This window comes from Bos indicus, chromosome X (genome assembly GCF_029378745.1).
Source record: "Bos indicus isolate NIAB-ARS_2022 breed Sahiwal x Tharparkar chromosome X, NIAB-ARS_B.indTharparkar_mat_pri_1.0, whole genome shotgun sequence".
Lineage (NCBI taxonomy): Eukaryota > Metazoa > Chordata > Mammalia > Artiodactyla > Bovidae > Bos > Bos indicus.
In genome coordinates, this window is record NC_091789.1 from 133726899 (window position 1) to 133753583 (window position 26685).

The 26685-nt window shown below is 42.3% G+C and overlaps 2 protein-coding genes across 2 annotated transcripts in view; one reads left to right on the forward strand and one right to left on the reverse strand.

Moving 5' to 3' along the window:
- MAP3K15 (mitogen-activated protein kinase kinase kinase 15) overlaps positions 1-2356 on the forward strand; it is a 145615-nt gene extending 143259 nt beyond the window's left edge. The window contains exons 27-29 of the mRNA XM_070783981.1: positions 838-938; positions 1017-1093; positions 1690-2356. Coding sequence (XP_070640082.1) covers positions 838-938; positions 1017-1093; positions 1690-1777 — 266 coding nt within the window. The 3' untranslated portion in view covers positions 1778-2356. The remainder of the gene's footprint in view (positions 1-837; positions 939-1016; positions 1094-1689) is intronic.
- Positions 756-23660, reverse strand: PDHA1 (pyruvate dehydrogenase E1 subunit alpha 1). The gene is made up of 11 exons (XM_019955814.2): positions 23487-23660; positions 10936-10995; positions 10180-10353; positions 9270-9396; positions 8490-8581; positions 7552-7644; positions 6607-6762; positions 6325-6396; positions 5450-5517; positions 4198-4306; positions 756-3808 (listed from the first exon to the last, which is right to left on the reverse strand). Exons 1-11 carry the CDS (start codon positions 23541-23543, stop codon positions 3644-3646), a joined length of 1173 nt encoding a protein of 390 aa, XP_019811373.2. The 5' UTR covers positions 23544-23660; the 3' UTR covers positions 756-3643.
- Between the last annotated feature and the right edge of the window lie 3025 nt (positions 23661-26685).

Consider the following 26685-nt stretch of genomic DNA (forward strand, 5'->3'; position numbering starts at 1 on the left):
ATTTCTCTATCTTGACTGTAGTGGTGGTTCCTCATCTGTGCTTAGCAAAGTTCTCAGCATTGCATACCTAAAAAGGGTGGTTTACTGACTAAGGTATACCTCAGTCAACCAGCCTTAAGCAATTGGTGCCACTTACACAAGGGCTCTTGGACTGCAAGGAGATCCAACCAGTCCATTCTGAAGGAGATCAGCCCTGGGATTTCTTTGGAAGGAATGATGCTAAAGCTGAAACTCCAGTACTTTGGCCACCTCATGCAGAGTTGACTCATTGGAAAAGACTGATGCTGGGAGGGATTGGGGGCAGGAGGAGAAGGGGACGACAGAGGATGAGATGGCTGGATGGCATCACCAACTAGATGGACGTGAGTTGGAGTGAACTCCAGGAGTTGGTGATGGACAGGGAGGCCTGGCGTGCTGCGATTCATGGGGTCACAAAGAGTCAGACACGACTGAGCAACTGAACACAAGGGCTCCAGCTGCCTCTTGGAATGTGGGGTGGATAAGCTGTGAAGCGAAACTCAGTATTGAAACCTATCTCCTCATTTGAATTCCAGTGTACTTAAGGGAAATGATTCCTTAGAAAAGGCATTTTAAAGATGGTAAAACACATTTAAAGTGGTAGATGATGTACCCAACCCCAAACTAACTATTTATGTATGACACCTTTAATCTCTATAAAGTGATGCCAAGGACTGTGGACTCTTATGTAGTGTGTAGCTGAGCCAAGCTTAATCCATTTCCTTTTCACAGCACAATTACATTCTGGAATAGTTTATTTCATCCATCTTTTACTGTTACACATCAGTATACAACATAACACATTTCTAATCATTACAGAGAACTCAGTATCCCCTCCTGGGTCTCAGGAGCAGCGAACAGATAAAGAGCTTGTCGATTGGTTGCAACTGCAAGGAGCGGATACGAGAACAATTGAAAAGGTAAGCTGAGAACCAAACCATTCCTAGGCTGTTATTACAAAGCTGCTTAGCTCTTGATGTATGTCATCTTTGTTTCAGATTCTTGAAGAGGGTTACACACTGTCTGATATTCTTAATGATATCACTAAGGAAGACCTAAGGTACCTTAGACTACGGTAAGAATAGCCTCAAAACATTTTGTGTAACAGAAAATGGCTTTTTGGGTGTAGTTAGGCTTTTACATAAAAGCAGTAGAAAAGAAAGTGCTGGTAGCTTTCCCCCTTTCCCCTAGTCAGGAAACAAAAACTACCCAACCGTACTCCAAACTCTGGAGTTTCCAAGGGTGAAGCTGGGGAAAAGCTGAGAGGGAGCAGAAGCTAAAGGCCCAGTAAGCAAAGTCAACAGACTGCCAGGCTGGGAGTGGAATGAGCAAAGACAGGAGCTGACAGCACTCAAACCCTTTGAGTCTCCTCCACTGGTCATCTTTAATAGCCTACTTTGCACAGGTGCCCTGGCACTCCTGTACATACCTCTAAGGCCACATCCCACTCGTGCTGGGGTAGAAATTTCACTTCCATATGTGAAGGGAACATATCCCTATTTTAGTTTTTAAGTTAGGGACTGCATTTTTAAGACTAGCCAGCAAAACAAGTCTAGAAGTACATACTATAGCTTTTGCCATAAGGGCTCCTAAAGAAGTATTGTGTGGTATTGCTTTGAAGTCATCTTTCCTTACTACTCACTCTAAAGAAGACTTCTGTTTGTTTCGTAGCGGTGGTCTTCTCTGCAGGCTCTGGACTGCAGTCTCCCAGTACAGAAGACGGGCTCAGGGGGCGCCAGCAACCCAAGATGAGGCTTAATAATCAGCCACGCAGGAAATAGAGGGAGCCCAGAGCTGACATCTTTGTTAAAGCTTCTGTTACATACACACCAATCCTGCTGCGATTCCACAAGGAAAACACCACTGTTCACTGAACAAATTTAGAACTTCAAGTTCTTAAAGAATTATGGAAAAAATGTTAATATTTCTCAACATGTTTTAAAGGTGAGTAGAACTGTATGTATTTTGAGAACTGTGATTGTAAAACTTGGTCTTGACATCCCAAAGTATTATGGGATTCTTTAACTTCAAACATTTGCTGGAAAGGTTGAACAATAGGTGTTTAACAAAAAGGCTCGGAATCACTATTTCAATTATACATTCCATACATTAACTGGAATTGCACTTAAAATTAGAAAAAGATAAAATCGATAAGACTATGCCTTGTATTTAATAATGTTTGATATGAATGTAAATAGAAAACTGTTAAGAAAATAGCTTCATATTTATATTGAATGTATAAATGGAGAAAACTAACTTATTTGGCCTTTGAAATGAAGTAGAATTGTCCTTCCACCCCTGCCAAGTTATAATAAATAATTGTGTTTTATTAATGAGACATGATGGTTCAGTGTGAACAGGCTTCAGCACCGACGTGCACACTAACAGGGGCGTGTGTGCACATTAGGGTACACTAGGTAAGCTGTTAATTAAAAGACGCTTACTCCTTGGAAGGAAAGTTATGACCAACCTAGATAGCATATTCAAAAGCAGAGACGTTATTTTGCCAACAAAGGTCCATCTAGTCAAGGCTATGGTTTTTCCAGTAGTCATGTGTGGATGTGGGACTTGGACTGTGAAGAAAGCTGAGGACCGAAGAATTGATGCTTTTGAACTGTGGTGTTGGAGAAGAGTCTTGAGAGTCCCTTAGACTGCAAGGCGATCCAACCAGTCCATTCTAAAGGAGATCAGTCCTGGGTGTTCTTTGGAAGGAATGATGCTAAAGCTGAAACTCCAGTACTTTGGCCACCTCATGCGAAGAGTTGACTCATTGGAAAAGACTCAGATGCTGGGAGGGATTGGGGGCAGGAGGAGAAGGGGACGACAGAGGATGAGATGGCTGGATGGCATCACCGACTCGATGGACCTGGGTTTCGGTGAACTCCGGGAGTTGGTGAGGACAGGGAGGCCTGGCGTGCTGCAATTCATGGGGTCACGAAGAGTCGGACACAACTGAGTGACTGAACTGAACTGAGGTAAGCTATTGGGCACTGCAAGGGACAGGACACTGATCCTCCCACAAGGTGGCGGCAGAGTTGGACAGGCATACAAGGAATTGTTTTTCCTTTTAGTAAAGTTAAAATCAAAGTTGCTCACTCGTGTCCAACTCTTTGCGACCCCATGGACTATACAGTCCATGGAATTCTCCAGGGGATCTTCCCAATCCAGGGATTGAACCCAGGTCTCCTGCATTGCAGGCAGATTCTTTAACAGCTGAGCCACAAGGGAAGCCCAAGAATACTGGAGTGGGTAGCCTATCCCTTCTCCAGGGGATCTTCCCAACCCAGGAATCGAACCGGGATCTCCTACATTGCAGGCAGATTCTTTACCAGCTGAGCTGCAAGGGAAGTGTTAAAACTAGTATACAATGAAATCAAATAGAAGTATTTTAAAGAAATAATTTGGAGGGTTAAGCAAACTATACCTATTTTAGACCTATATAACTAAAATAACCTTATCTGTGCAATCCCCTCTCTTAATGCAACACTGTACAAACCACATGCAAACACTATCTCAATCTACAGCGCTTTCTCTCTATGGGTTTTCCTCCTTGACAAAGTTGAGAACACAAAGCATTCCTTACAGTTGCTGCCAAATAACCCACTAAAGGTGTGTGTATCTCGCCTTAACTGATGGACTTAAACTTGATCCACTGGTTTGCACCCCGGACTTCAAAAGGTGGATCGTTGCAGTAAATGTGATAGCCGAGTTCTTCCAAAGGTGGTTCAGGATCAGCAGTAGCAAACTGAGCAGCATCCTCAATTTCTTTTCTCACTTCCACATCAATTTCCTAAAAATCAGATTACAGTTCAAGAGATTTTTTAGAAGATACACCTCTTAGGTACCAAGTAGTTCAACTCTTCTACTAGTACTAGAAGTATACTTAAGGTGCTATTATGGTAAAAGTAACAACGATCTAGAAAGAACTATTCTGAAGTAGAGACAGAAACATACACCCTGGCGAGGGAACATTTAAAAACCTCAAGTGTATTTACAGGAAAGAAGAACTGCGCTGTTTGAGTTTAAGAGCTTCACCAATATGACGGATGAATGCCCTATGAGAATTCAGTGTGTACTTTCCCTTACCTAGTTCACCTGAGAGTGGCAGCATTTTTGTGTAGAGAAAAGCTGCTCAAAATTTGAGAGCGGCAACTGTGAAAACCCTTAGAGTAAGTGTACCTTTAGTTCTTCAACACTGGCGAGATTGCTGTTCACCATCCTGTCCTTGAGGAGCATGATAGGGTCACTCTTACTTCTAACTTCCTGAATCTCTTCTCGGGTACGGTAACTGGGGAGGGAACCAGAGTGACAAGAACAGTTCTAGTAGAGCACACAGTCTGTGAAACACAGCAGCATATCAATACTTACATCTCCGTAGGAAGGGCAGAATTATACTTCAAAATACAAGAACGCATCCTAACATTCTGTAAGAGCTGCTCTGTCTAAACTCTACAGTGGCAATTCGCTGGGCTTCTCTGGCATTCTGACAACAGGAGCCCAGTTGCTATCTGCTTCTTTAATCTAGATGTAGGGCATGAAGGTAGTGATGGGGGCTCTTTAAGTGGGTGAAGACAGGGGGAGATGGTTTTCTGGGGTGATAGCTGTAACCTTGGAGGCAGGAGAATGCTAACCAGGAAAAAATTGTGCCCTTCCTTTCTCCTTTATGCTGGCAAAAACCTGGAGAGGAGGTTTTCCAATTCTTGAATGTATAGTTGATCCTTGTCCTACATTATCTGAAATAATACTAAAAGCAAAGGCTCTATCATTGTTTTTTAAACAGCAGAATTACACAAAGTGCTTTTTCCCATAAAAGCAGTTCTTTATAACATTTTCCCTTAGACCTTTAGCCTACACTCTTAAAGACTTCTTACGGCTTACTTTAACTAAATCTGCTTTTTAATTATGCCACACTCCAGGACTACAGCATTTCATGCTGGAGTTAGGACTTTTATCACTATTTTTTTTAACTCATCTATTTCAACACATGGAATATCCCTTCTGCTACTTGGTCTTGCACCATACCAGCCAGAAGAACATTTTCAAATGGAGGAATGTGCCCTGGGAGCATGTGAGGTAATGCCTACAAAACATAAATGCTCCCAAGTATACTACTGTTACCATCAGACCTGCTTTAGGTAATTCCTAAATAATTCCTCACAATTCCTTCCTACAATTGTTTTTTTAATTGGTACTCATGTTAAAATGTACACAATACATAGTGTAAAAGTTTCCAGAATGCTTTCTAAATTGGAACCAACTTATTATAAAGCACTGTTTTCAGGCTCAGACTAAACTACTAAATCAATGCATGAAGCCAACTGGTGTCTGGATTCAAAAGTAAATTTTGAAATGCTTTTGCTTTTTCATGTAAGTAGTACCACTCTAAGCCCATCTACTTTGAACACCACACTCAGTTTTTCCTTTACCCTACCTCACTCCAGGATCACTCATGCTGTGTCCATGGTAACGGTAAGTCTGCAGCTCCATCAGTATAGGCCCCTAAAACAGAACCCAATGGAGGTTAGGTGAGATGGGCATGGCCTCAAATATACACCCTGTCAACTACTCTGATCAGATCTGAGTTGTCAAGAATTTCTTCTTAGTTGACTGATTCAGTTATCTCTTCTCATTTCTAATACCTATTTACAGCATCTTTCATCCTCCCTATTTTTAAGAGGGACTTATTATCTTAGGGGTCTGTTTTCTGGGTTGTGGAACAGTGATTTAGGGAGAAGAACATCCTTCCACCAGTTCAAATAGCAGGGAAGCCTCTTTTTAGGCCAATCTCACTGTTTCCTTCTCCTTCCACTGCTGTAACTGGAAAGGTCAAGATCCTTAGGACTAAAACAATAAGACTACATAATTTAAACATATTAATTTATAGAAAACAAACTTATACTGAATGCTTATTATATAAGCACAGTTCTGTGCGGGGCACTGTGGGAGTCTCTAATCTCTTCACTCAAGGGGCTTATCATTAAGGTGGGGTGGGTGGGTGTGGAGGCACATAATGAACTGGAAGGCAAAATAGATTGTCACAACAAAGACAGAGGCAGAATGCTGAGGGAACACTGGAAGAAAAGATTTACCCCAAACGGGGGAAACATGGAATGTTTCCTAGGATGTGAGCTACCAAGACCATGTTATTTATAAAGGGACCCGACTGACTCAAGTGGATCCTGCTTCTATCTTATACATCTCAATTAGCAGCTACCTCTAAATTGCCACAATGGACACTTATTTCAACTTTAAGACAGATAAATGCCATTAGAAATCTCTAGCTTAGAGGCCAAAAAAAAATCTTACCTTTCCAGATCTACAATAGGCAGCTGCAAATTTTGTGGCCTCCCGGACACACAGGATATCCATTCCATCTACCTGTCAATAAGTAGGAAAGATTTAAACACAACGTTGTAAATCAACTATACTTCATAAAAGTTCAAAGATAAAAAGGGCAGAGCTTAACTCCAAGTGCCTAAGATAGTTTTCTTTTCCTATGACCTGTTCATCCACTAAGAAAACAACCCTTCCTTTGATGTGAGACATCGGCCGAGAGTGCTGCCCCAGCTCTACCACAGGTGTCCTTACCCTCAGCCCAGGAATAAAGTCGCCTCTCTTGTAGTAATCAGTGCTGGCTGCTGCTCTTTCCACAGATGTTCCCATCCCATAGCGGTTATTCTCACAGATGAAAATACAAGGCAATTTCCACAAAGCTGCCATATTGTAAGCTTCGAATATCTGACCCTGGAAGTACAAATAAAAAGTTCAAGTGGTTTCATTGTGCTGTTTTTTTCTCAACGTCATCATCCCCAAAAGCCACTGCTCTACCCAGCAAGAGAAAGCTCTCATAAAAGATGAAATGCCTCGCCTACAACCCAGATTCTGAGGCAAAGAAGTGTGTGTGTGAGGGGGGTGGTGCACCTGAGGAAGTGACAAACCCAATACTTCTGCTTGCTTCTTTCTGGGGCTGAGACAGCAGTACAGAGCACACTGGGGAAAGCCCAACATGTAGAATGGACTGCAGCTACCTAGTTTGGGGTTTTTATGCTCGATTATAAATCCTATGAGACCCTCTGGATAACCACTGTCTGAGAATCAGCACCCAGAGCAAGGCCTCACAGAGTGTCGGCCACAGACTGGTGATCACTCAGACCGTGACAGAAAGGGAGGAAGAGTCAGGGCTCAAAAACCATGAGGAGTCTGAAAATGCCTTGGCATTCAAGAGAATGAGTGCATATCACAGTACTGGTTTAGGAGTTGGTTTGCAAGGGATTACAATGTAAACCGTTCCTTCACTACAGAGTCTGTGGAGCACTGACATAGAACAAAGGTGAGCATCCGCTTAGGTGCACACTCATACAAATCACTTGTGAAACAATGCCAAGATGCAAATCTCTAATGTGGCCACAAAACCAAATTTTAGCCTGCCATATAAATGGCCATTTCAACTAGTAATCAATACAGTGCTTCGCCACAAACTATGAATATTCAACATTTTGGACACTACTGCAAAGTTAAGAGGCACTTACTCACCTGATTAGCAGCGCCATCACCGTACAAAGTCAAACAGACCTCGTCTTTTCCATTATACTTACAGGCCAGAGCAATCCCAGCTCCCAGGGGCACCTAATATTAAGGACAAGCAAGAAAGGAACCACAGAAATCCACAAGGGAAGAAATTTATGCTATGAACGTTAGCTCCTGACCAGAAAATAAGATAGAAATGACATGGTCCCTACAAACTCTTCCCTACCCAACCCTATCTCGGCTTACCCCACCCCTAAAATTGTAAACTGGCAAAGTAACACAAGTAACTGCTATTGTATTATTGTATTCTATTTCAACCCTTAAGCAATAACATTTCTGCATTCAAAGTTTCAACTATCAATTCTAAAAGCAACCCCCAGCAAACCAAGGGTTAGAAACAATACCTCAAACAACAAAACCCCAGATGCTAAAACCTTAATATATTAGAAAGTAAACTTAACAATCTAGATATGATTTTATACGTCTACTTGTTCATTATTTACTAACTGATGAGAACGAGGAGGATGGCACAACCACAGAAGCTGGCTTTAGATTCAAACTAGGTCCTTAAGATCCTGACCTCTTGCCTCTCCTGATCTGGTACCAGTGCCAGCACTATCTACAGCAGGGAGAGGGCTGTGGCCAAGAGGATGTGACCAAGCAATTAAGGTACTTAAATATCAATTAAAAGACAAAGGTATAGCTCTATTGCTAGAGGCTCTTGCTTACTTGTAAAACATAGCAAATGCCTAAAAAGGAAAATCTTTAAATTATTGTCTAACTCTATTAAATGGTCAAATAATAGAGTATGAAAGCAACAGGTCATTTAAAACACATCATGCCCCCCAAGTATGTCAGAGACATATCCTCTGGAGTACAAAATATTGCAAAGATGTGGGCCAGGGCCCAACCCAGGAAATGACACAATCCCAGTCCTCAGCTACCTGAGCTCCCACGATGCCATTGCCTCCGTAGAAATTCTTGGCATACATATGCATTGATCCTCCTTTTCCTTTAGCACAACCACCTCTTCGTCCTATACATGGCAGCACACAAATGTGACATATCAAACAAACATATAAAACAAAACCACACTGTGAGTATTTGCGCTGGCTTGACCATTAGATATCAAGAGACCAACTCAACTATATAACCACATGTCCCTCAAAGTACATATATAGTCCTCCTGGTCTCCTGGCCCTTTTATAATAAAGGTTAGACCAGTCCCATAAACCTTTCCAGCTCTCAAATCACCAAGTTTTCTTTAGATGTTAGCGTGGTACTCTAGACTTTTTTTGGCCCATTAAAAACATTTTCCAATTTCTCCTACATTGGTGTACAAGTCAAGGGGGACAAAGGGACTATTAAGAAGATGCCTACAATTTCATTTCTACACAATGAAATACTTACACTCAATTTACTTTCTCTGGCTGCTAGATTTCTGTTGGCATGCTTGAGTGATATACACTACTCTGATTTTATGGAGCTGACCTTTTTACCCAAGAGGCCAGATAACCTCAAAAATGGTCAGTTTACTCAAAAGCACTACCAGAGCACCCAAAGGGAGAGGTTTTTTTCCCCCTGGTTTCTCAGCATTTTTTTAAAAAAACATCAAAAAGGTTTTAATTAAAAAGTTTTAATGTTAACTTATAAACAGCATCTTTATTGGAGATTTGAAAACTTAATTCACTCAATTCCCTGTTTTTTGTAAATTAATAGCAAACCTGTAAGCTCTGCAAGGATCTCCCGGACAGAGAGTCCACGAGTAAAGGTAAAGCCATGAGCCCGGTACGCTGTGATCAGATGGTCTGTGGGGTTGATGCCGGCCTCCAGGCCTACACAACAAGCTTCCTGCATTCACGGAAGATGCGTCAGTGAGGCAATACAGTACACGTTTCTAGTTAACAGGCTTCCTTGACTATTATGAAACATTTGACCTAGAACACATTCATAAGCACGACAAATAGTTCCTTTTTCACCAGAAAAGAGTAAAGGGTAAAGACCAAGCCACAGCCATAAACTGTGGCAATCCACAGATATGCTGTTTCTCTTAAGCCTGTACGGTGACTTGAGAAAATCCTGCATCAGATGTCTACATCAAAATATTGGGGGAATTTCACTTGAAAATGGAGACTTCTGTCTTCTTTCAAAGACAAATAACAGGAAGCATTAGCCCCGTATTTCCACATGGCACCAACTGGCTGGTATCGTTATGACTTATCCTGCAGGTGGGACCTATCTGTTCCAGTTCACCACCAATTCCTGTCACCATTCTCAATTCTTCATGTAACTGGCAGCCTTCACTCATTTATTCTACCTGATTTGGTCCCTGGTAGGCATTTGGTTTTGTAAACCTTGTCCTAAACCCACAAAACAAAAAAAAACAAAAACCCTTTTCTCCAAAGTATATCCAGTGCAGGTGATCATAATGCCATAGTGGAATAGGAAATCAGCAGTGTGATACACGACTAAATTCTGTAACATAAGCATCCTAGCACGTCTCCACATTTTCATTTTTATTCTAAAATACCAGCCTCAAATCCTTCAGACAAATAAGGTAGGGTAACAGCCAAAAAACACACACTATACTTAAATTCCAAAGTAACATAGCTTTCTTACAAAACTACCACTCACCTGACCATCACACAAGTGACAGAAACCACGAATAATTTTCTGTTTATACAGCTGATCTGCTTTTAACTCCATTCGGCGAACGGTCTGCATCATCCTGTAGTATTTGAGCCCATCCTCCCTGGTAAGCACTGTAGTGACAGGAGGGCCCTCTTCCAGCCGGTGAAGATCACATTTCTGAAATGAAATCAGACAATTATCCCTCAGTCACTACAGTGTAAACACTGCTAACCCATTCTAAGATGTAACTCAAAATAGTTAACTTAAATATTTACAAACTTTACTGTTTTTTAATTTGAACACCAGCAGACAAGCATATCGGAAATGCTGCATATTGCTTCTGATTCCTTCTTAAAACTCACTGTGCAATGAAATGGGGTTTTGGAAGAAGGAAATCTTTCTAAGATGACTTTCATTGAAAACCTCTAGGTCAACTGAGTTATAGGTTCAAAGACAAACTTTCAAAGAATCATTCTAAGAATATTATTATTCAAACTTTTTACCCAATTACATTTTAAATCTTAGAGTAGGTCTTTAATTTTTTTTAGCTTGTGCTCCCTTTCCAAACTACCAATAAGCTGCTACATAAAAGGAGTAAATTCTAATTTTTGCTGAACTCCTCTGCATCTTTGATTCTAGAACACTTGTAATAAGATGGTGAAAAAGCATGATTATCAAAATGCCCTATCACAAAGGTGAAACTACACATCAGTGTCTACCTGTGGAAAAAATTTCAACAGAAAGCAAAACACCTCTTACCTTAATTTCAAAAGTAGCATCATTTGCAAAATGACGAGATGCCACCAGCACTCTGCTTGCCTTGAAAGATCAAAATACAAAAGTATATCAGTACTTTTTACTGCTTTTTTTGAGTTATTATTCTTACTAATTGGTTATCAGGATGGAGTCCTAGAACTCAAGAGCCCTAAACATTCATGGGCTTTATCTTCCATTCTGGTCACTGTGTTGGGATCCTTTCTTCCAAAATGCTTTGGCCAATGAAACACGATTGTACCCACATCTGAAGGCAAACAGCAGAAAGAGAAAGGGAGAAAACCCAAACCCATCTAGTTTGCCACTTTGTTGTCAAAGAAATTAGTGAAAATATAAGGCTAATGGCAAACTTGAAGAGACTAGATGATCTGTGGGATGTGTTTATTTATGCTATTCTTAGTCATAACTAGATATATTGGGCAAGCTAAAGCTTTACTTTCAGAATTGTTCTTCAGATAAATCTATGTTTCAATTCCTGTCTCAGGAAAATCACTTCTGTATAAGAGTACTATAAGAAAAATATTTTAAACTACTCAAAGCATTAGATAAACACCTTAGTGAGAAAAGTGAAAATCGCTCAGTCGTATCGGACTCTTTGCAACCCCATGGACTGTAGCCTGCCAGGCTCCTCTGTCCATGGAATTCTTCAGGCCAGAATACTGCAGTGGGTAGCTGTTCCCTTCTCCAGGGGATCTTCCCAACCCAGGGATCAAACCCAGGCAGATTCTTTACTGACTGAGCGGCCACGGAAGCCCTTTTAGCAAGAAAGGTATAAGAGAAAAGTAAAGATACGCAGCATTTTCTGACTTAAGAAAACAAAAGATCTGAGGGATGTTTTATGATTTGAACAGAGGCTCCTCCTGAAGCACCAGAAAGAAGATGTTCTCTAAACAGTAACTCCACCCCCCTTTTTAAATAATAAATAATCCTCGTTTATTACTGGGGAAAAAACAGATTAGCCACCTGTTTTTTCAGTGGGTGAAATTCTGTCAAAAATGCCTTGTTCTGAGGTTGATCTCTTGCTAGATCAAGCAATGTGACCTATGTGCGACTTGGACCACTGCTTGGACTCAAAACAGGTCTCGGAGCTGCTGTCATTGACTCATGTCATTTAGTATGCACATTAGTGGCATCTGTGTTTTAACCTCAATTCCCATTGCTACATGGGTCTGAGGTTTAGAAGGGCATCTGAGTTGAGGGGTGGGACCTGCAATGAGTTTTCACTGAAGCTTTCTCTCTGTACTGATGAATCCCATGCTGAGTCCCTTGGAATGCAAGGAGATCCGACCAGTCCATCCTAAAGGAAATCAGTCCTGAATATTCATTGGAAGGACTGATGCTGAAGCTGAAACTCCAATCCTTTGGCCATCTGATACGAAGAACTGACTCACTAGAAAAGACCCTGATGCTGGGAAAGAGTGAAGGCGGGAGGAGAAGGGGACGGCAGAGGATGAGATGGTTGGATGGCATCACCGACTCTATGGACATGAATTTGAGTAAACTCCAGGAATTGATGATGGACAGGGAAGCCTGGAGTGCTGCAGTTCATGGGGTCACAAAGAGTCAGACACAACTGAGCAACTGAACTGAACTGAGTTGCCCAAAGCCATAGAGCACTTAAATGTTGGGGCTGGGGTACAAACCTAGCAAATCTGGCTCAAAGGTCTGTTACCTCACCCCCGTGAGCTGCCTCCTCAAACCCACACCACTGCAAGAGAAGTCCCAGTGGTCCCTTCTTGATGTTCAAGGGGCTGTCAATGCTTGAGGGCAGGGGCAAGCTGGGAGAAGTGTTTCCTTTTCATTCTTTCACTCTGCTCACAGCAAAAGTACTCTATGTGATGGCTAAGGTCCAGGTTAGATCACAAACATTTAATCAGTACTGTTTTAGCCACATTCTGCCACATCACATATTCTGCCACATCACATATATGTAAACAAACACTTCTCATGCAGAATTGAAGCTCATCCTTCAGATCCCACAAAAGCACTTTTGATATGTTCACACACTGGACTTGATCTTGGTGAGAAGGGATAAAGTTGATCTGCTAAGTGTACAAGCCAGAAAGCAGAAAGCTATTACCTACTTATCTCTACACCCATCAGTATACCACAATCCAATAAAGTCAACAAAGACAATGACATTGCTAGAAGTGAAAATGCTAGAAATAAATGCTTCAGACAAGTCAGGGGTAAAGACAGTTCATTAAAATACCGAAGAATAAGTGAAAAAAAAATTGAGAAACTTGGGGGGGCACTCTCTGTCCCCTTCTGATGTCTATGTCAGAAGCTTTCTCTCTCCTTTTTCACTGTGATAAAATTTCTGCCACACAAAAGCTCTGAATAATGAAGCCTGGTCCCTAATCCTGAAGCTAAATCTTCTTTGGAGATCACTAATCTGACACACTGTTCACCATAAGCTATCAACTTGAGGGCTTGTCTGGGATCTTCAAGACAAACTTTCAGCTTTTCAACCTCCTCATCAGTGAAAGGCTTCACATGGTGGATTCCTCTGCTTCAAGGAAAGGACTTTGTTCAACTCTGCGAATACCTTCACCAACAGCAATCATATGTGATGCCTCTTCTTGATCAGATGACATCTAACAATTCTATGGACTGGTATAACACATTATACCTTAACTATGGACATAATGTGACTTTTAATTTTTATTATGTTTTAACTTGGTTTTAATGACTATTTTGCCTTATATCCGTAACTGTATAACGGGGTTTATTTCTAGCTGTCTGAAAGCTTTTAGGTTACAAAAGATTGTTCATGCCCCTACAATTTCTACAGCCTCCTCCAACTATTACTTGGGACCCCTGGATCAGAAATCCTCAATATGAGCGTTAGGAGAATATGTTGCCTCAACAATTTAGGGTCTGTCTGCCTCCCTTACCAGCTCGAAGAAGTTATGAAATGAGAATGCCACCCCTTTCCCTTGGCAACATAATTCTCCTAAAAGAAAAAGGCGGGGGATGAGAGAGCTAATTCTTAGGTAGGTTGATAAGGAGTCTGGGGCCCTCAAGGAGGAAGGGATCCAGGGCTTTCAAGGAGGAGAAAAGAACAAACCATTTTTTCTACATTGCTTTGTCTTAGTCACATAAGAGACTTCCCTGGTGGCTCGGATGGTAAAGTGTCTGCCTACAACATGGGAGACCCAGGTTTGATCCCTGGGTGGGGAAGATCTTATGGAGAAGGCAATGGCACCCCACTCCAGTACTCTTGCCTGGAAAATCCCATGGACGGAGGAGCCTGGTGGGCTACAGTCCATGGGGTCAGAGTTGGACACAACTGAGCCACTTCACTTACTTAGTCACATAAGACATTTTTTTCTTAAACTCTGAGTTGTTGTGACAACAATCTTGAAGACTAACTTTCCTTCAGCCCAGAGCTAATGATTACACAACAAAACAACACATCTTGCTCAAGGGACATGAAGGGGCATGAACAATCATTTGTAACCTAAAAGCTTTCAGACAGCTAGAAATAAACCCCATTATACAGTTACAGATGTAAGGCAAAATAGTAATTAAACCAAGTTAAAACAATAAAAGTTAATCATTGTACTAATGATTATATAACAACAATGTATCTTGCTCAAGAACATGTTTCTCCTTGTAATAGGAACTTTCTACCAATCTTATGTGGGAGTGGGTCTGGTGAAAGTATATAAGGCCCTGCTAAGACTATCAAGAAGGGGCACTCTCTGTCCCCCCTTCTGATGTCTATGTGTCTCTGTCAGAAACTTTCTCTGTCCTTTTTCAATGTAATAAAACTTCTGCCACACACACACACACACACAAATTGAGAAACTTGGGAATTTTCTCAAACTCTTCCAAAAGACTGAAGAGGAAGGAACACCTCCAAGCACATTCTAGGAAGCCACCATCACCCTGATACCAAAACCATACAAAGATATCATCAAAAATTACAGGCCAGTATCACTGATGAATATAGACACAAAAATTCTCAACTGATTAGCAAACCAAATCCAACAACATAAAAAAAAGCATACACCATCACCAAGTGGTGAACTCCAGGCTCATAAGGACGGCTCAACATATGCAACCAACGTAATACACCACATTAATAAAAGTCAGACACCACATGATCATCTCAATAGATGCAGAAAAAGCACCCAACAAAATTCAACCCCCCCAGAGCCTCTTAGACAGAGTGAAGTAGTAAGTCAGAAAGCAAAAACAAGTATCGTATATTACTCCATATACATGAAATCTAGAAAAATGGTACTGATGAAGCCTGTAGAGAACTGACTCGTGGGCACAGTGGGGGAAGGTGAAGGTGGGACAAATTTAAGAAAGGAGCACTGAAGTATATTCACAATCATATGTAAAATAGAGGGAAATTGTAAGTAACATGGGGAGCCCAGCCTGGCTCTCTATGATGACCTAAAGGGGTGGGATACGAGGAGGGGAGGGAGGGAAGGGAGATATATATGACTGATTCACACTGTTGTACAGCAGAAACCAAGATACTATAAAGCAATTTTCTACCAATTAAACAATTTTTTAAAAATTCAACATCCATTCAGGATAAAAACTCTTATCAAAGTGGGCATACAGGGAACATATTTCAAAATAGTAAAAGCTATTTATTAATAGCCAACATCAATACTGAATGGTGAAAAGTTGAAAGCCTTCCTGCTAAAATCTGGAACAAGACAAGGATGGTCACTCTCACCACTTCTCTTCAATGTAGTATTGGAAGTTCTAGCCACAGCAATCAAACAAGAGCAAGAAATAAAGGTATCCAAATTGAAAGGGAAGAGATAAAACGGTCATTATATGCAAATGACATGCTACTATATATAGAAAACCCCAAAGACTCCACACAAAAACTAATAAATGATAAACTCAGCAAGGTAGGCAGATACAAGACTAACATGCAGAAATATGTTCCATTTCTTTGCACTAAAAATGAAATATCAGAAAGAGAATATAAAAATAATAACAGTATCTCTTAAAAACTTAACTTCCAGGGAATAAACCTATGAAGACCTACAAGACTTTCTAGAACTAACACCCCCAAAAAAGATGTCCTTTTTATCATAGGAGACTGGAATGCAAAAGTAGGAAGTCAAGAGATACCTGGAGTTTGGCTTTGCACAAGTTTGGCTTTGGAACACAAAATGAAGCAGGGCAAAGGCTAACAGAGTTTTGCCAAGAGAATGCACTGGTCATAGCAAACACCCTTTTCCAACAACACAAGAGAAGACTCTACACATGGACATCACCAGATGGTCAACACTGAAATCAGATTGATTATATTCTTTGCAGCCAAAGATGGAGACACTATACAGGCAGCAAAAACAAGAACAGGAGCTGTCTGTGGCTCAGATCATGAACTCCTTATTGCAAAATTCTGACTTAAATTGAAGAAAGTAGGGAAAACCACTAGGCCATTCAGGTATGACCTAAATCAAATCCCTTATAATTATACAGTGGAAGTGACAAAGAGATTCAAGGGATTAGATTTGATAGTGTGCCTGAAGAACTATGGATGGAGATTCGTAACACTGTACAGAAGGCAGTGATCAAAACCATACTCAAGAAAAAGAAATGCAAAAAGCCAAAATAGTTGTCTGAGGAGGGCTTACAAATAGCTGAGAAAAGAACAGAAGCGAAAGGCAAAAGAGAAAAGGAAAGTTATACCCATCTGAATGCAGAGTTCCAAAGAATAGCAAGGAGAGATAAGAAAGCCTTCTTAAGTGAACAATGCATATAAATAGAGGAAAACAGATGGGAAAGATTAGAGATCTCTTCAAGAACATCAGAGATACCAAGGGAACATTTCCTGCAAAGAGGGGCACAATAAAGGACAGAAATGGTATGGACCTAACAGAAGCAGAAGATAAGAAGAGGTGGCAAGAATACACAGAAGAACTGTACAAAAAAGATCTTCTTTGTTGGAACATAGAGAAAGCAAGGAAATTTCAGAAAAACAACTTCTGCTTCATTGACTACGCTAAAGCCTTCGACTGTGTGGATCAAAACAAACTGTGGAAAATTCTTAAAAGAGATGGGAATACCAGACCACCTTACCTGCCTCCTGAGAACTCTGTATGTCAAGAGGTCAAGAAGCAACAGTTAGAACTGGACATGGAACAACGAACTGGTTCAAAACTGGGAGTCAAGACTGTTTATTGTTACCCTACTTATTTACCTTAGATGCAAAGTACATCATGCAAAATGCCCAGCTGGATGAATCACAAGGGAGACATATCAACAACCTCGGATATGCAGATGACACCACCTTAATGGCAGAAAGGGAAAAGGAACTTTAAGCCTCTTGATGAAGGTGAAAGAGGAGAGTGAAAAAGTTGGCTTAAAACTCAAGATTCAAAAAAGTTAAGATCATGGCATCCGGTCCCATCGCCTCGTGGCAAATAGATAGGGAAACAATGCAAATGGTGACAGACTTTATATTCTCGGGCTCCAAAATCACTGTGGACAGTAACTGCAGTCACGAGATTAAAAGACGCTGCTTCTTGGAAGAAAAGCAATGACAAACCTAGATGGCATATTAAAAAGTAGAGACGTTACTTTTCCAACAACGTTCTGTCTAGTCACAGCTATGGTTTTCCAGTAGTCATGTATGGATGTGAGAGTTGGACCATAAAGAAGGCTGAGTGCTGAAGAACTGATGCTTTCAAACTGTGATGCTGGAGAAGACTCCTGAGAGTCCCTTGGATAGCAAGGAGCTCAAACCAGTCAATCCTAAAGGAAATCAACCCTGAGTATTCACTGGAAGTACTGAAGCTCCCATACTTTGGCCCCCTGATGCCAAGAGCCGACTCACTGGAAATGACCCTGATGCTGGGAAAGATCGAGGGCATGAGGAGAAGGGCATGAGAGAGGATGAGATGCTTGGATGGCATCATTGACTCAATGGACATGAGTCTGAGCAAACTCTAGGAGGTAGTGAAGAACAGGGAAGCCTGCCGTGCTGCAGTCCATGGGGTCTCAGAGTCGGACACAACTGAGTAATTGAACACCAAACCTGACCAAGGAGGTGAAAGATACACTGACCACTATAAAACACTAATAAAGGGAACTGAAGATAATTCAAAGAAATGAAAGACTATCCCATGCCCCTGAAATGGAGGAATTACTATTACTAAACTGGCCATACGACAAAAAGTAATCTACTGTAATGTGATGTCTATCAAATTACCTATGGCATTTTTCACAGAACTAGAACAACAAATCCAAAAACTTATAGGGAACCATTAAAGACCCAGTATTACCAAAGCAATCCTAAGCAGGCAGGGGGGAACCAGAGCAGGACATTTAACTCTCCCAGCTATAGTAATCAAAACAGTATAGTATTGGCACAAAAACAGACATACAGATCAATGGAAGAGAACAGAGAACCCAGAAACAGACCAACACACCTATGGTCGATTCATCTTTGACAAAGGAGGCAAGAATATAAAACAGGACCAAAACAGTCTCTTCAGCAAGTGGTGCTGGAAAAGTTGGACAGCTGCATGCAAATCAATGCAATTAGAACACACCCTCACACCATGCATAAAAATAAAGTCAAAATGTCTTAAAGGACTTAAACGTGGGCTTCCTTGGTGGTCCAGTGGTTAAGAATCCACCTGCCATGGCAGGGAACACAGATTCAACCCAGGTCCGGGAAGATTCCACATGCTGTGGGGCAACTAAGCCCGTGCACCACAACTACTGAGCCTGTGCTCTAGAGGCTGGAAAAGCGAGCACTGAAGCCCGCACATCTTAGCCTGTGTTCCACGACAAGAGAAGCCACTGTGATGAGGTGCGTGCGAACTGCAACCAGACTAGCCCCCACTCACAGCAACAGAGAAAGCCCAGGCATAGCAAGGAAGACCCAGCGCAGCCAAAACTAAATAAATAAATTAAAACTTAAAAGAGAGAGACTTAAACATAAGACATGCCAACATAAAACTCTGGAAAGACAGCATAAGCCAAACATTCTGACATAAATTGTAAAACATTCTAACCATAAATCGTACCAATGTTTTCTTAGGTCTCTCTCCCAAGGCAATAGAAACAAAAACAAAAATAAACAAATGGGACCTATTCAAACTTACAAGCTTTTACACAGCAAAGGAGACCATAAAAAAGACCTAAGGGATGGGAGAAAGTATTTGCAAATGATGCAACCAACAAGGGCTTCATTTCCAACAGATACAAGCAGCTCATACAACAACAACAAAACAACCCCATTGAAAAGCAGGCAAAAGACCTTAACAGACATTTCTCTAAGGAAGACATACAGATAGCCAGTAGGCACATGAAAGGGTGCTCAACATCACTCATTTTTAGAGACATGCAAATCAAAACAACAAGGTACAATGAAGTACCACGTCACACCGGTCAGAACAGCCATCACTAGAAAACCTACAAATGCTGCCGAGGGTGTAGAGACAAGAGAACGCCCCTACACTGCTGCAGCCACTGTGGAAAACATGGAGGTTTCTCCGAAAAGTAAAAATAGAACTATATGATCTACCCTCCCAGTGGCTCAGCAGTAAAGAATTCACCTGCAATGTGGGAGACCTGGGTTCGATCCCTGGGTTGGGAAGATCTCCTGGAGAAGGGAACAGCTAACCCACTCCAGTTTTCTGGCCTGGAGAATTCCATGGACTGCACAGTCCATGCAGTTGCAAAGAGTCAGACACAACTGAGCAACTTTCACTTTCATATGATCTAGCAATACTACTGCTGGGCATATACCTGGAAAAAATTATAATTCAAAAAGATGCGTGCACCCCTATATTCATAGCAAGAGCCAAGCAGTGGAATCAATTTAAAAGTTCATCAATAGATGAATGGATACAGATGTGGTACATACAGAGAGTGGAATACTAGTCAGCCATAAAAAAGAACAAAATAATGCCATTTGCAGCAACATGGATGCAACAAGAGATTATCAAAGTAAGTGCAGTAAATCAGAAAAAAAAGACAAACCCCATATGCTTTCATTTATATGTGCAATCTAAAATATGGCACAAATGAACCTATCTACAAAGCAAAATAAACTCACAGGTACAGAGAACAGACTGTGATTGCCAGTGGGAGTGAGAGAGATGGGCTGGGAAGTCTGAGGTTAGTAAATGCAAACTAAGACATTTAGACTGGATGAACAACAAGGTCCTACTTTATAGCACAGGGAACAATACTCAATCTCCTGGGATAAACCATACTAGAAAAGAATATTTTTAAAGTATGTATACATGTGTATGCTGCTGCTGCTGCTGCTGCTGCGTCGCTTCAGTCGTGTCCGACTCTGTGTGACCCCAGAGAGGGCAGCCCACCAGGCTCCTCCATCCCTGGGATTCTCCAGGCAAGAACACTGGAGTGGGTTGCCATTTCCTTCTCCAATGCAGGAAAGTGAAAAGTGAAAGTGAAATTGCTCAGTCATGTCTGACTCTTAGCGACCCCATGGACTGCAGCCCACCAGGCTCCTCCATCTATGTGATTTTCCAGGCAAGAGTACTGGAGTGGGGTGTCATTGCCTTCTCCGATATATGTGTATAACTTAGTCAATTTGCTGTACAGCAGAAATTAGCACAACACTGAAATAAGCACTCTGAAAACTCAACCTCATTCAAAGATGAAATCACAGGTACTTAAGCACCTTAAGTAACTTCAGTTACAGTGGACGCTCTGCTTTCATTTTAAAGACTCAACTTTCTGTAGCAGGTGCAAGCATTCAGTTTCTTGAAGTTCTGGTGGATTGGCTGAAAGGAGGCAATGAATTAAATTACTACTTTGTTTATTACTACTACTTCATACAATGATTTTGTTAAACAATAAGTTCCTTAAATGTGTTTGAGTCACTTATGCTTGAGTAACAAGCTGTCTTGATAGGACTCACGTCCGATGTGCTGACTTAAGTGTTAAACCCAGAATACTGGGAATCTGCCACACTGGTTCACGGAACAAGAAACTTGTCTAGTCCGTGACCTAAGAGTTTTAAGTGTTTTTTCCTTCACCTAACAATGATCTTTGTAGCATTAAAATGAATAGAACAGAATGTCTGTGATGATTTTAAACCAAACACTGAACTCTCTAAGTAGCCTGTGCTAACACATCTGAAACCTGATAGATGAATGAGCACACTGGACCCAAGAGCCCAAAATGCACTGAGCACTCTGGGAACCTTTCATGATTACTACTGTTTATAGAAATGCTAGTTAGCTGACTTGCTTTGTTGCAGGGAGTGGGAGCTATTAAACAAAATTTCAGCTCACCCACAATCCAGGGTTAATATAAAATTCTTAAAATATTTGTGTCTAGGCCTTAGTACACTTAAGGGCACAAGGGCAGGCAGCCAAAAAAAAAAAAAAAAAAAAACCATGCAAAATAGCCAAAGAGAAGGGCAGCTCAAAGAAGCATAACTCCTTCACTGTCTCTCATCCTCAACAAAAAAATTTTTTAATTATTTTTACTTAAATAAAAGAGAAATTCTCTGCACAGTAATCCATTTCTGCCATAATAACCTTTTCTCTCAATTAGAATTTCTGACTAAATAAAGGTATACTCCATTTTTATCCTACTAGCACATCATTGTAAGCCAAATCTGATTTGTTTGATTTGAGCTGTATTATATGATTTTTGAAAAGGCCAAAGTTTTATTGAGGTGAAGATGAAGCGCCATTTGCCTTTCATGCCAACATATTGCTGGAAAACAAAAACAATCAGGAGTACTTCGGACAGTTGAGGGAATGAGGCTCTGATTTTCAACAATGACTTCTCTCTGCTCTTAGGGACACAGAGGTGACAGTAATTTGAAAACTCACGAATTTTCTTTTCCTGTAGAACATCACCGATTCAATCAAAGTTTTACTTTTTTTAATGTAATCCTTTAAATTTAATGTAATACAGGACTAGGTCTGCATTATGTTATATGCAAATATACATGCATTACATTACATACCTCTATCATGTTGAAAACATGTTTCTGTTACCTACATTCAACTAAAAATTGATGCTATGGACATTAACTAGCCAAGGGCCCAGCACACATGAAGAGCTCAATAAATGTTGGGTATGTCATGTGTACAGGGAGAAATAAAGAACAGCAGAACGTGGCTGTCCTTCACCTTACATGCTGCTGCTGCTGCTAAGTCACTTCAGTCATGTCCGACTCTGTGCGACCCCATAGATGGCAGCCCACCAGGCTCCTCTGTCCCTGGGATTCTCCAGGCAAGAACACTGGAGTAGGTTGCCCTTTCCTTCTCCAATGCATGAAAGTGAAAATGAAAGTGAAGTCGCTCAGTCGTGTCCGACTGGTAGCTACCCCATGGACTGCAGCCCACCAGGCTCCTCCGTCCATGGGATTTTCCAGGCAAGAGTACTGGAGTGGGGTGCCATTGCCTTCTCCCCTTACATGCTAATAAGGATTAATCCATTACAAGCTTTGTATTTGCCAGTCAATAGCATTCCTAGAGGGGTACACTTTCTACCTTTTCAAACTCCCTGCCCATACCAAGCAGAGTTGCCACAAAGTCTTGCGTGAAGTTACTAGAGCAGGAATTCCAAGTCTTGTCTGAAGTTATACCAAGTAACACTACCCCCAGTGCCTAGAGGTCAAAATGCTCCAAAGCTTAGTCTAGGCATATCTAAACCCTGGAGCCACAAATAACCTCTAACCCCACCCTCCCAAGCACCAAGGCTGTTTCCTTCAGCTACTTTTACCCTAAGAACAGGTGTGCAAGGGACAGAGCGTCTCCCTCTAGGTTCGGCTTGACGGCTCCTGAACTGACTGCCAAGAAAAGCTCAACGTTGAGGAAGACGAAACGGTAGGAGGCGTGTTTCTGGGGACACTAACCCTGCGTGAATCCTCCAGGGACCAGCACTGGTGATTAATGAATGTATACCAAACTGGGCACTCAGTAACAATATGTAACAGACAGCAACTACTATGTAACAAGCGCTATAGGGAAAGGTCTGCATACTTGTCAATCTTTTAAGCCTCACAGCCACCCCACGGGGTAAGTACTCTCAACTCCGTTTCAGAGATAAGCAAACTGAGCACCGACCTGTTTCAGAAAGGACAAAACCAAAAAACTCTCGCCCAAGGTCACAGGATAAGCAAATGGTGAAACTTCTGACTGAGCGGGGCCACTCAGTCTCCGGACTCCCGGTCAAGAGGAACAAAATTACGAAGATTTAAAAGGAATGGGCCTGTAAGAGGTAGTCAACTGTACACTCAAGGAAACCCAAGTGCCTCCTTTTCTGACTGTAGTAAACGATCGCGCCCTTCCGGAGCGATTCGATTAGTCCGACATCGGCCGCCGCGGCTGGCCGCCACGCGGACCTTGTAAACCGCCCCCTCCCCCTGGTCGGCCCCAGAGGCCGAACCATAGCTACTCTCGCGACCAGGGGTACAGCGCAAGACGTGGAAACTGAACAAAGGCCCGCGGCTGCACGAGGCCCGGCCCGCCAGCCCACTGAGCCCACGCGCCCTGCCCTCTGCAGTCCTCCAGTCTCGCGCCCACCCCGGGTCATCCACTCCGCCTCACCGGCTTCTGGGCAACGCCCGACAACACGCGAGAGACGGCGGCGAGCATCTTCCTCATGGAGCGCAGGCAGTGGCTGCAGCTGCGAACCTTCAACGAGCCCAGGAGTGCGGCCCAGGTGCGTCCAAGTCTCCTTCAGGTGCCCTGAGCTGACGTTTACACTTAATGGGTGCGCGACGCGACAGAGACACGTCATGCGCCGCGCCCGGCCGCAAGCCAACCAGGACGGTTCCCAGGGTGTGCCCCGCCCACCCGAGGGAACGACGGCGGGCCACTGGGTGTCAGAGCCAGAGGACACGGCTGAGCAATACTCGCGTCACTACGCCGCCGATGGATGAGGCGCCGTAGACCCCAGGGCGCCTGCGTGGGAAAGTGGGGCCACACTTTGAGGCGGACGAGGGGCGGGGTTTGGAACTAGTTTTCCTACCCAGCTTAAGCCACGCCCGATGGATACCGGGCAAAGCCAATGTTACTGGGCATCCAATCCTGTCCGTGCTGCAACTTAACAGCCTTCGCTCAACACACGGAATGATGAAGATTAATAGCCTTGTTGATCAGTCGCTAAGTCCCGTCCTACTCTTTGCTAACTCAGGACCGCAGCAAGCCAGGCTCCCCTGTCTTTCAGTATCTCTCCAATTAGCTCAGATTCATGTCCACTGAGTTGATGATGCTATCTAACCATACTTTCCAAGATTAATAGCTGGGTAAGGGCAAAAAGACAAAACATCTGGTTTCTATAGATGGTTCTGCTGCGAAATTGTCTGTAAGAAATCGTACAATAGTTGTAAAAGGCTTCTGGGTCTGTCTGAGCTAGGGTCTGATAAATTCATATTTTAAAGCAAGACAAGAAAACTTTCAACACTTTTTCTCTCCTGTGTGCACTGTTAATCTGCCCTATGCACTGATCTGACCCAATGGCAGAAACACCTACTCAACTAGAAAGATCAATTCTTCTTCTAGTGCCAGCCATGGAAACTCCTTAAAAGATAACATGAATCTCTCAATCCTGCAACGGATCACCATGACCCACCACACACCCTGGGATGTACATACATCTTTGGTGAAATTCACATACAATGCCAATAGATCATTTCCTTTAAAGATATAGACTGGTACAGAACAGACCAAGTCACAGGGCCTGAGGAGACATGGAGCCACACGTACCAGAAGTTCTCACCTTAAATACTTGCTTAAGACCTTACTAGTCTCACTAGCTATACTGTTCATATCCTGCCTATTTGACGACATGATTGTTTCTTGAATTACCAGATGTGTGACTGCGCCTCTGATAAAAACAACAATAACTGACTTGAAACCACTCATCCAATAGATAGCTCTCTAAGATCAATGATGGTAATAGCAGAACTCTAGCTATGCGAAGAGAGGGAATCATTTCCTGACTGTAACAGACCAGCAAGACAGGCCATCCAGAGGCTGGGGGCTACTGTCAGAAGGGCCTAGTCCACTAATAGCACATGCAGGGTCCTATCAAAGAAATCCTGGCCTGACCTGGGGATGAGCATTCCTAGTGTTGTGGGCCACATTGGTCACAAAACGCCTCTCAAACCTTGGTCAAAGTTAAGACCTAAAGGGAGGAGTTTGTAAAACAAAGATTGTTGCCCACCATCCAGTCCTACTGGAATCCAGTTGTGAGCCACTGCAGTCACTGACCTAAATTATACCCTAAAAGGAATTCAGGGTGAAGATCAGAGTGAGGAATTTTGTCCTCTGGGAAAACTGACAAAACTGATGCCAGGTACCATTAGGCGTTTTTGGGTGAAAATTTTATGAACCCAGTTTCCTGCATCTTCCCATACTTGGAAAAGCACTAAAACCATTAACTCAGATGTCTGTTCCCGAATGAAGAGCAGTAACCTTCCAGCAAGATGTGTGCTTGACTGTACCCACCCAATTCTAAAGTCACAGACATACTGGCCTCCCCTCCCCTCCCCTCTTCAGAACTGTCCTCAGAGCTCTTCTAAAAGACTGTTTCCCTGGTTATCATCCTCAGGTTGGCTCAAATGAAACTTTCCATTTCTTTCTGAGGCTGACTATTCATGTTTTGTTGACAGATCCAAAAATCCATTCCCCAGGTAAACAGTGAGAGACCAAGTGGGAAAGCCTTTGGCTCTAATTATTGGTTCACAAGTTCATTAAAACTTCACAACAGCATGACACAACTGACGATAAAAGCACACACGAAGAAACAAAGACAAAAGCTTGTTGATATATGGCAAAACCAATACAATATTGTAAAGTTAAAAAATAAAATAAAAAAAAACAAAAGCAACTTCAGGCTACTCAGAGGAGACCCCAGGTGAAAGGGTCAATTGTGCCCTAATGGGACTGGACCTGCAACACTGGATTCAGACCTGGACTTCACATTTTAAGGGCAAATTCACAAGAACGAGTGCCGTCCTGGGAACTATAGTCAGAATGCTGAGGAACTGAAACTGTGACCTGCCAAGAATGATTAAGTGAGTCAGGGAAAAGCCAGACTACCGTGAGGTGGCTTAGGTGACATTATGTGAATAATGGACTTCTATCTTCAGTCACTTCAAGGACATGAGGTGCTCCTGTACCCTGTTCATATCACAGGTCACTTGATGCTTGGCAGAGCTTCTGCTCCATGTCCCCTTGACACTGGAACTCAGACTGATGGAGCAGCCTCTGTCATGAGCTGAGCCTGGCTTATGGTAGAGGGAAAGGGGTCATTTAAATTGGCTCTGGGGACTTCTCTGGTAGTCCAGTGGTTAGGATTCTGTGCTTTCCCTGCCCAGGGCCCAGGTTCAATCCATCGTTCGGGAACTTATTAGATCCCACAAGAGGCAGGGCACAGCTGAAACAAACACACACACAAGCTGACTCTCAGAACTTCGACCCAGAAGTGACACCTGCCACTCCCTCTCAGCTTCTATAGATCAGAGTTAGTTCTCCAACCATGTCTCACTGACACAAGGCCAAGTATAATCCTCTTGTCCAGAGGGAGATTAGGCAACAAGAGGAACACTAAAACCACAGAGGATTAGATACATCTTCACACATTTTCAGGCCTGCCATGTTCCAACAGAAAGAGATACTGTATACATGTCTGAGAACAAAATAACTTCAGTTCAGTGTAACAATGAATTTACCAAAAATGAGAACTTTCCAATCAGATCCTTTCCTGACAGTGTCACCAGAAGTATCCAAAGTTAAGTTC

Coding starts and splice junctions, on each gene's coding strand:
- PDHA1 (XM_019955814.2), bottom strand. CDS start 23,543: ATGAGGAAGATGCTCGCCGCCGTCTCTCGCGTGTTGTCGGGCGTTGCC. Junction 6,763..7,551: donor GTGATGGCGCTGCTAATCAG/GTGAGTAAGTGC, acceptor TTGTACTTCCAG/GGTCAGATATTCGAAGCTTA. Junction 4,307..5,449: donor ATGAGTGATCCTGGAGTGAG/GTAGGGTAAAGG, acceptor TTCCCTCCCCAG/TTACCGTACCCGAGAAGAGA.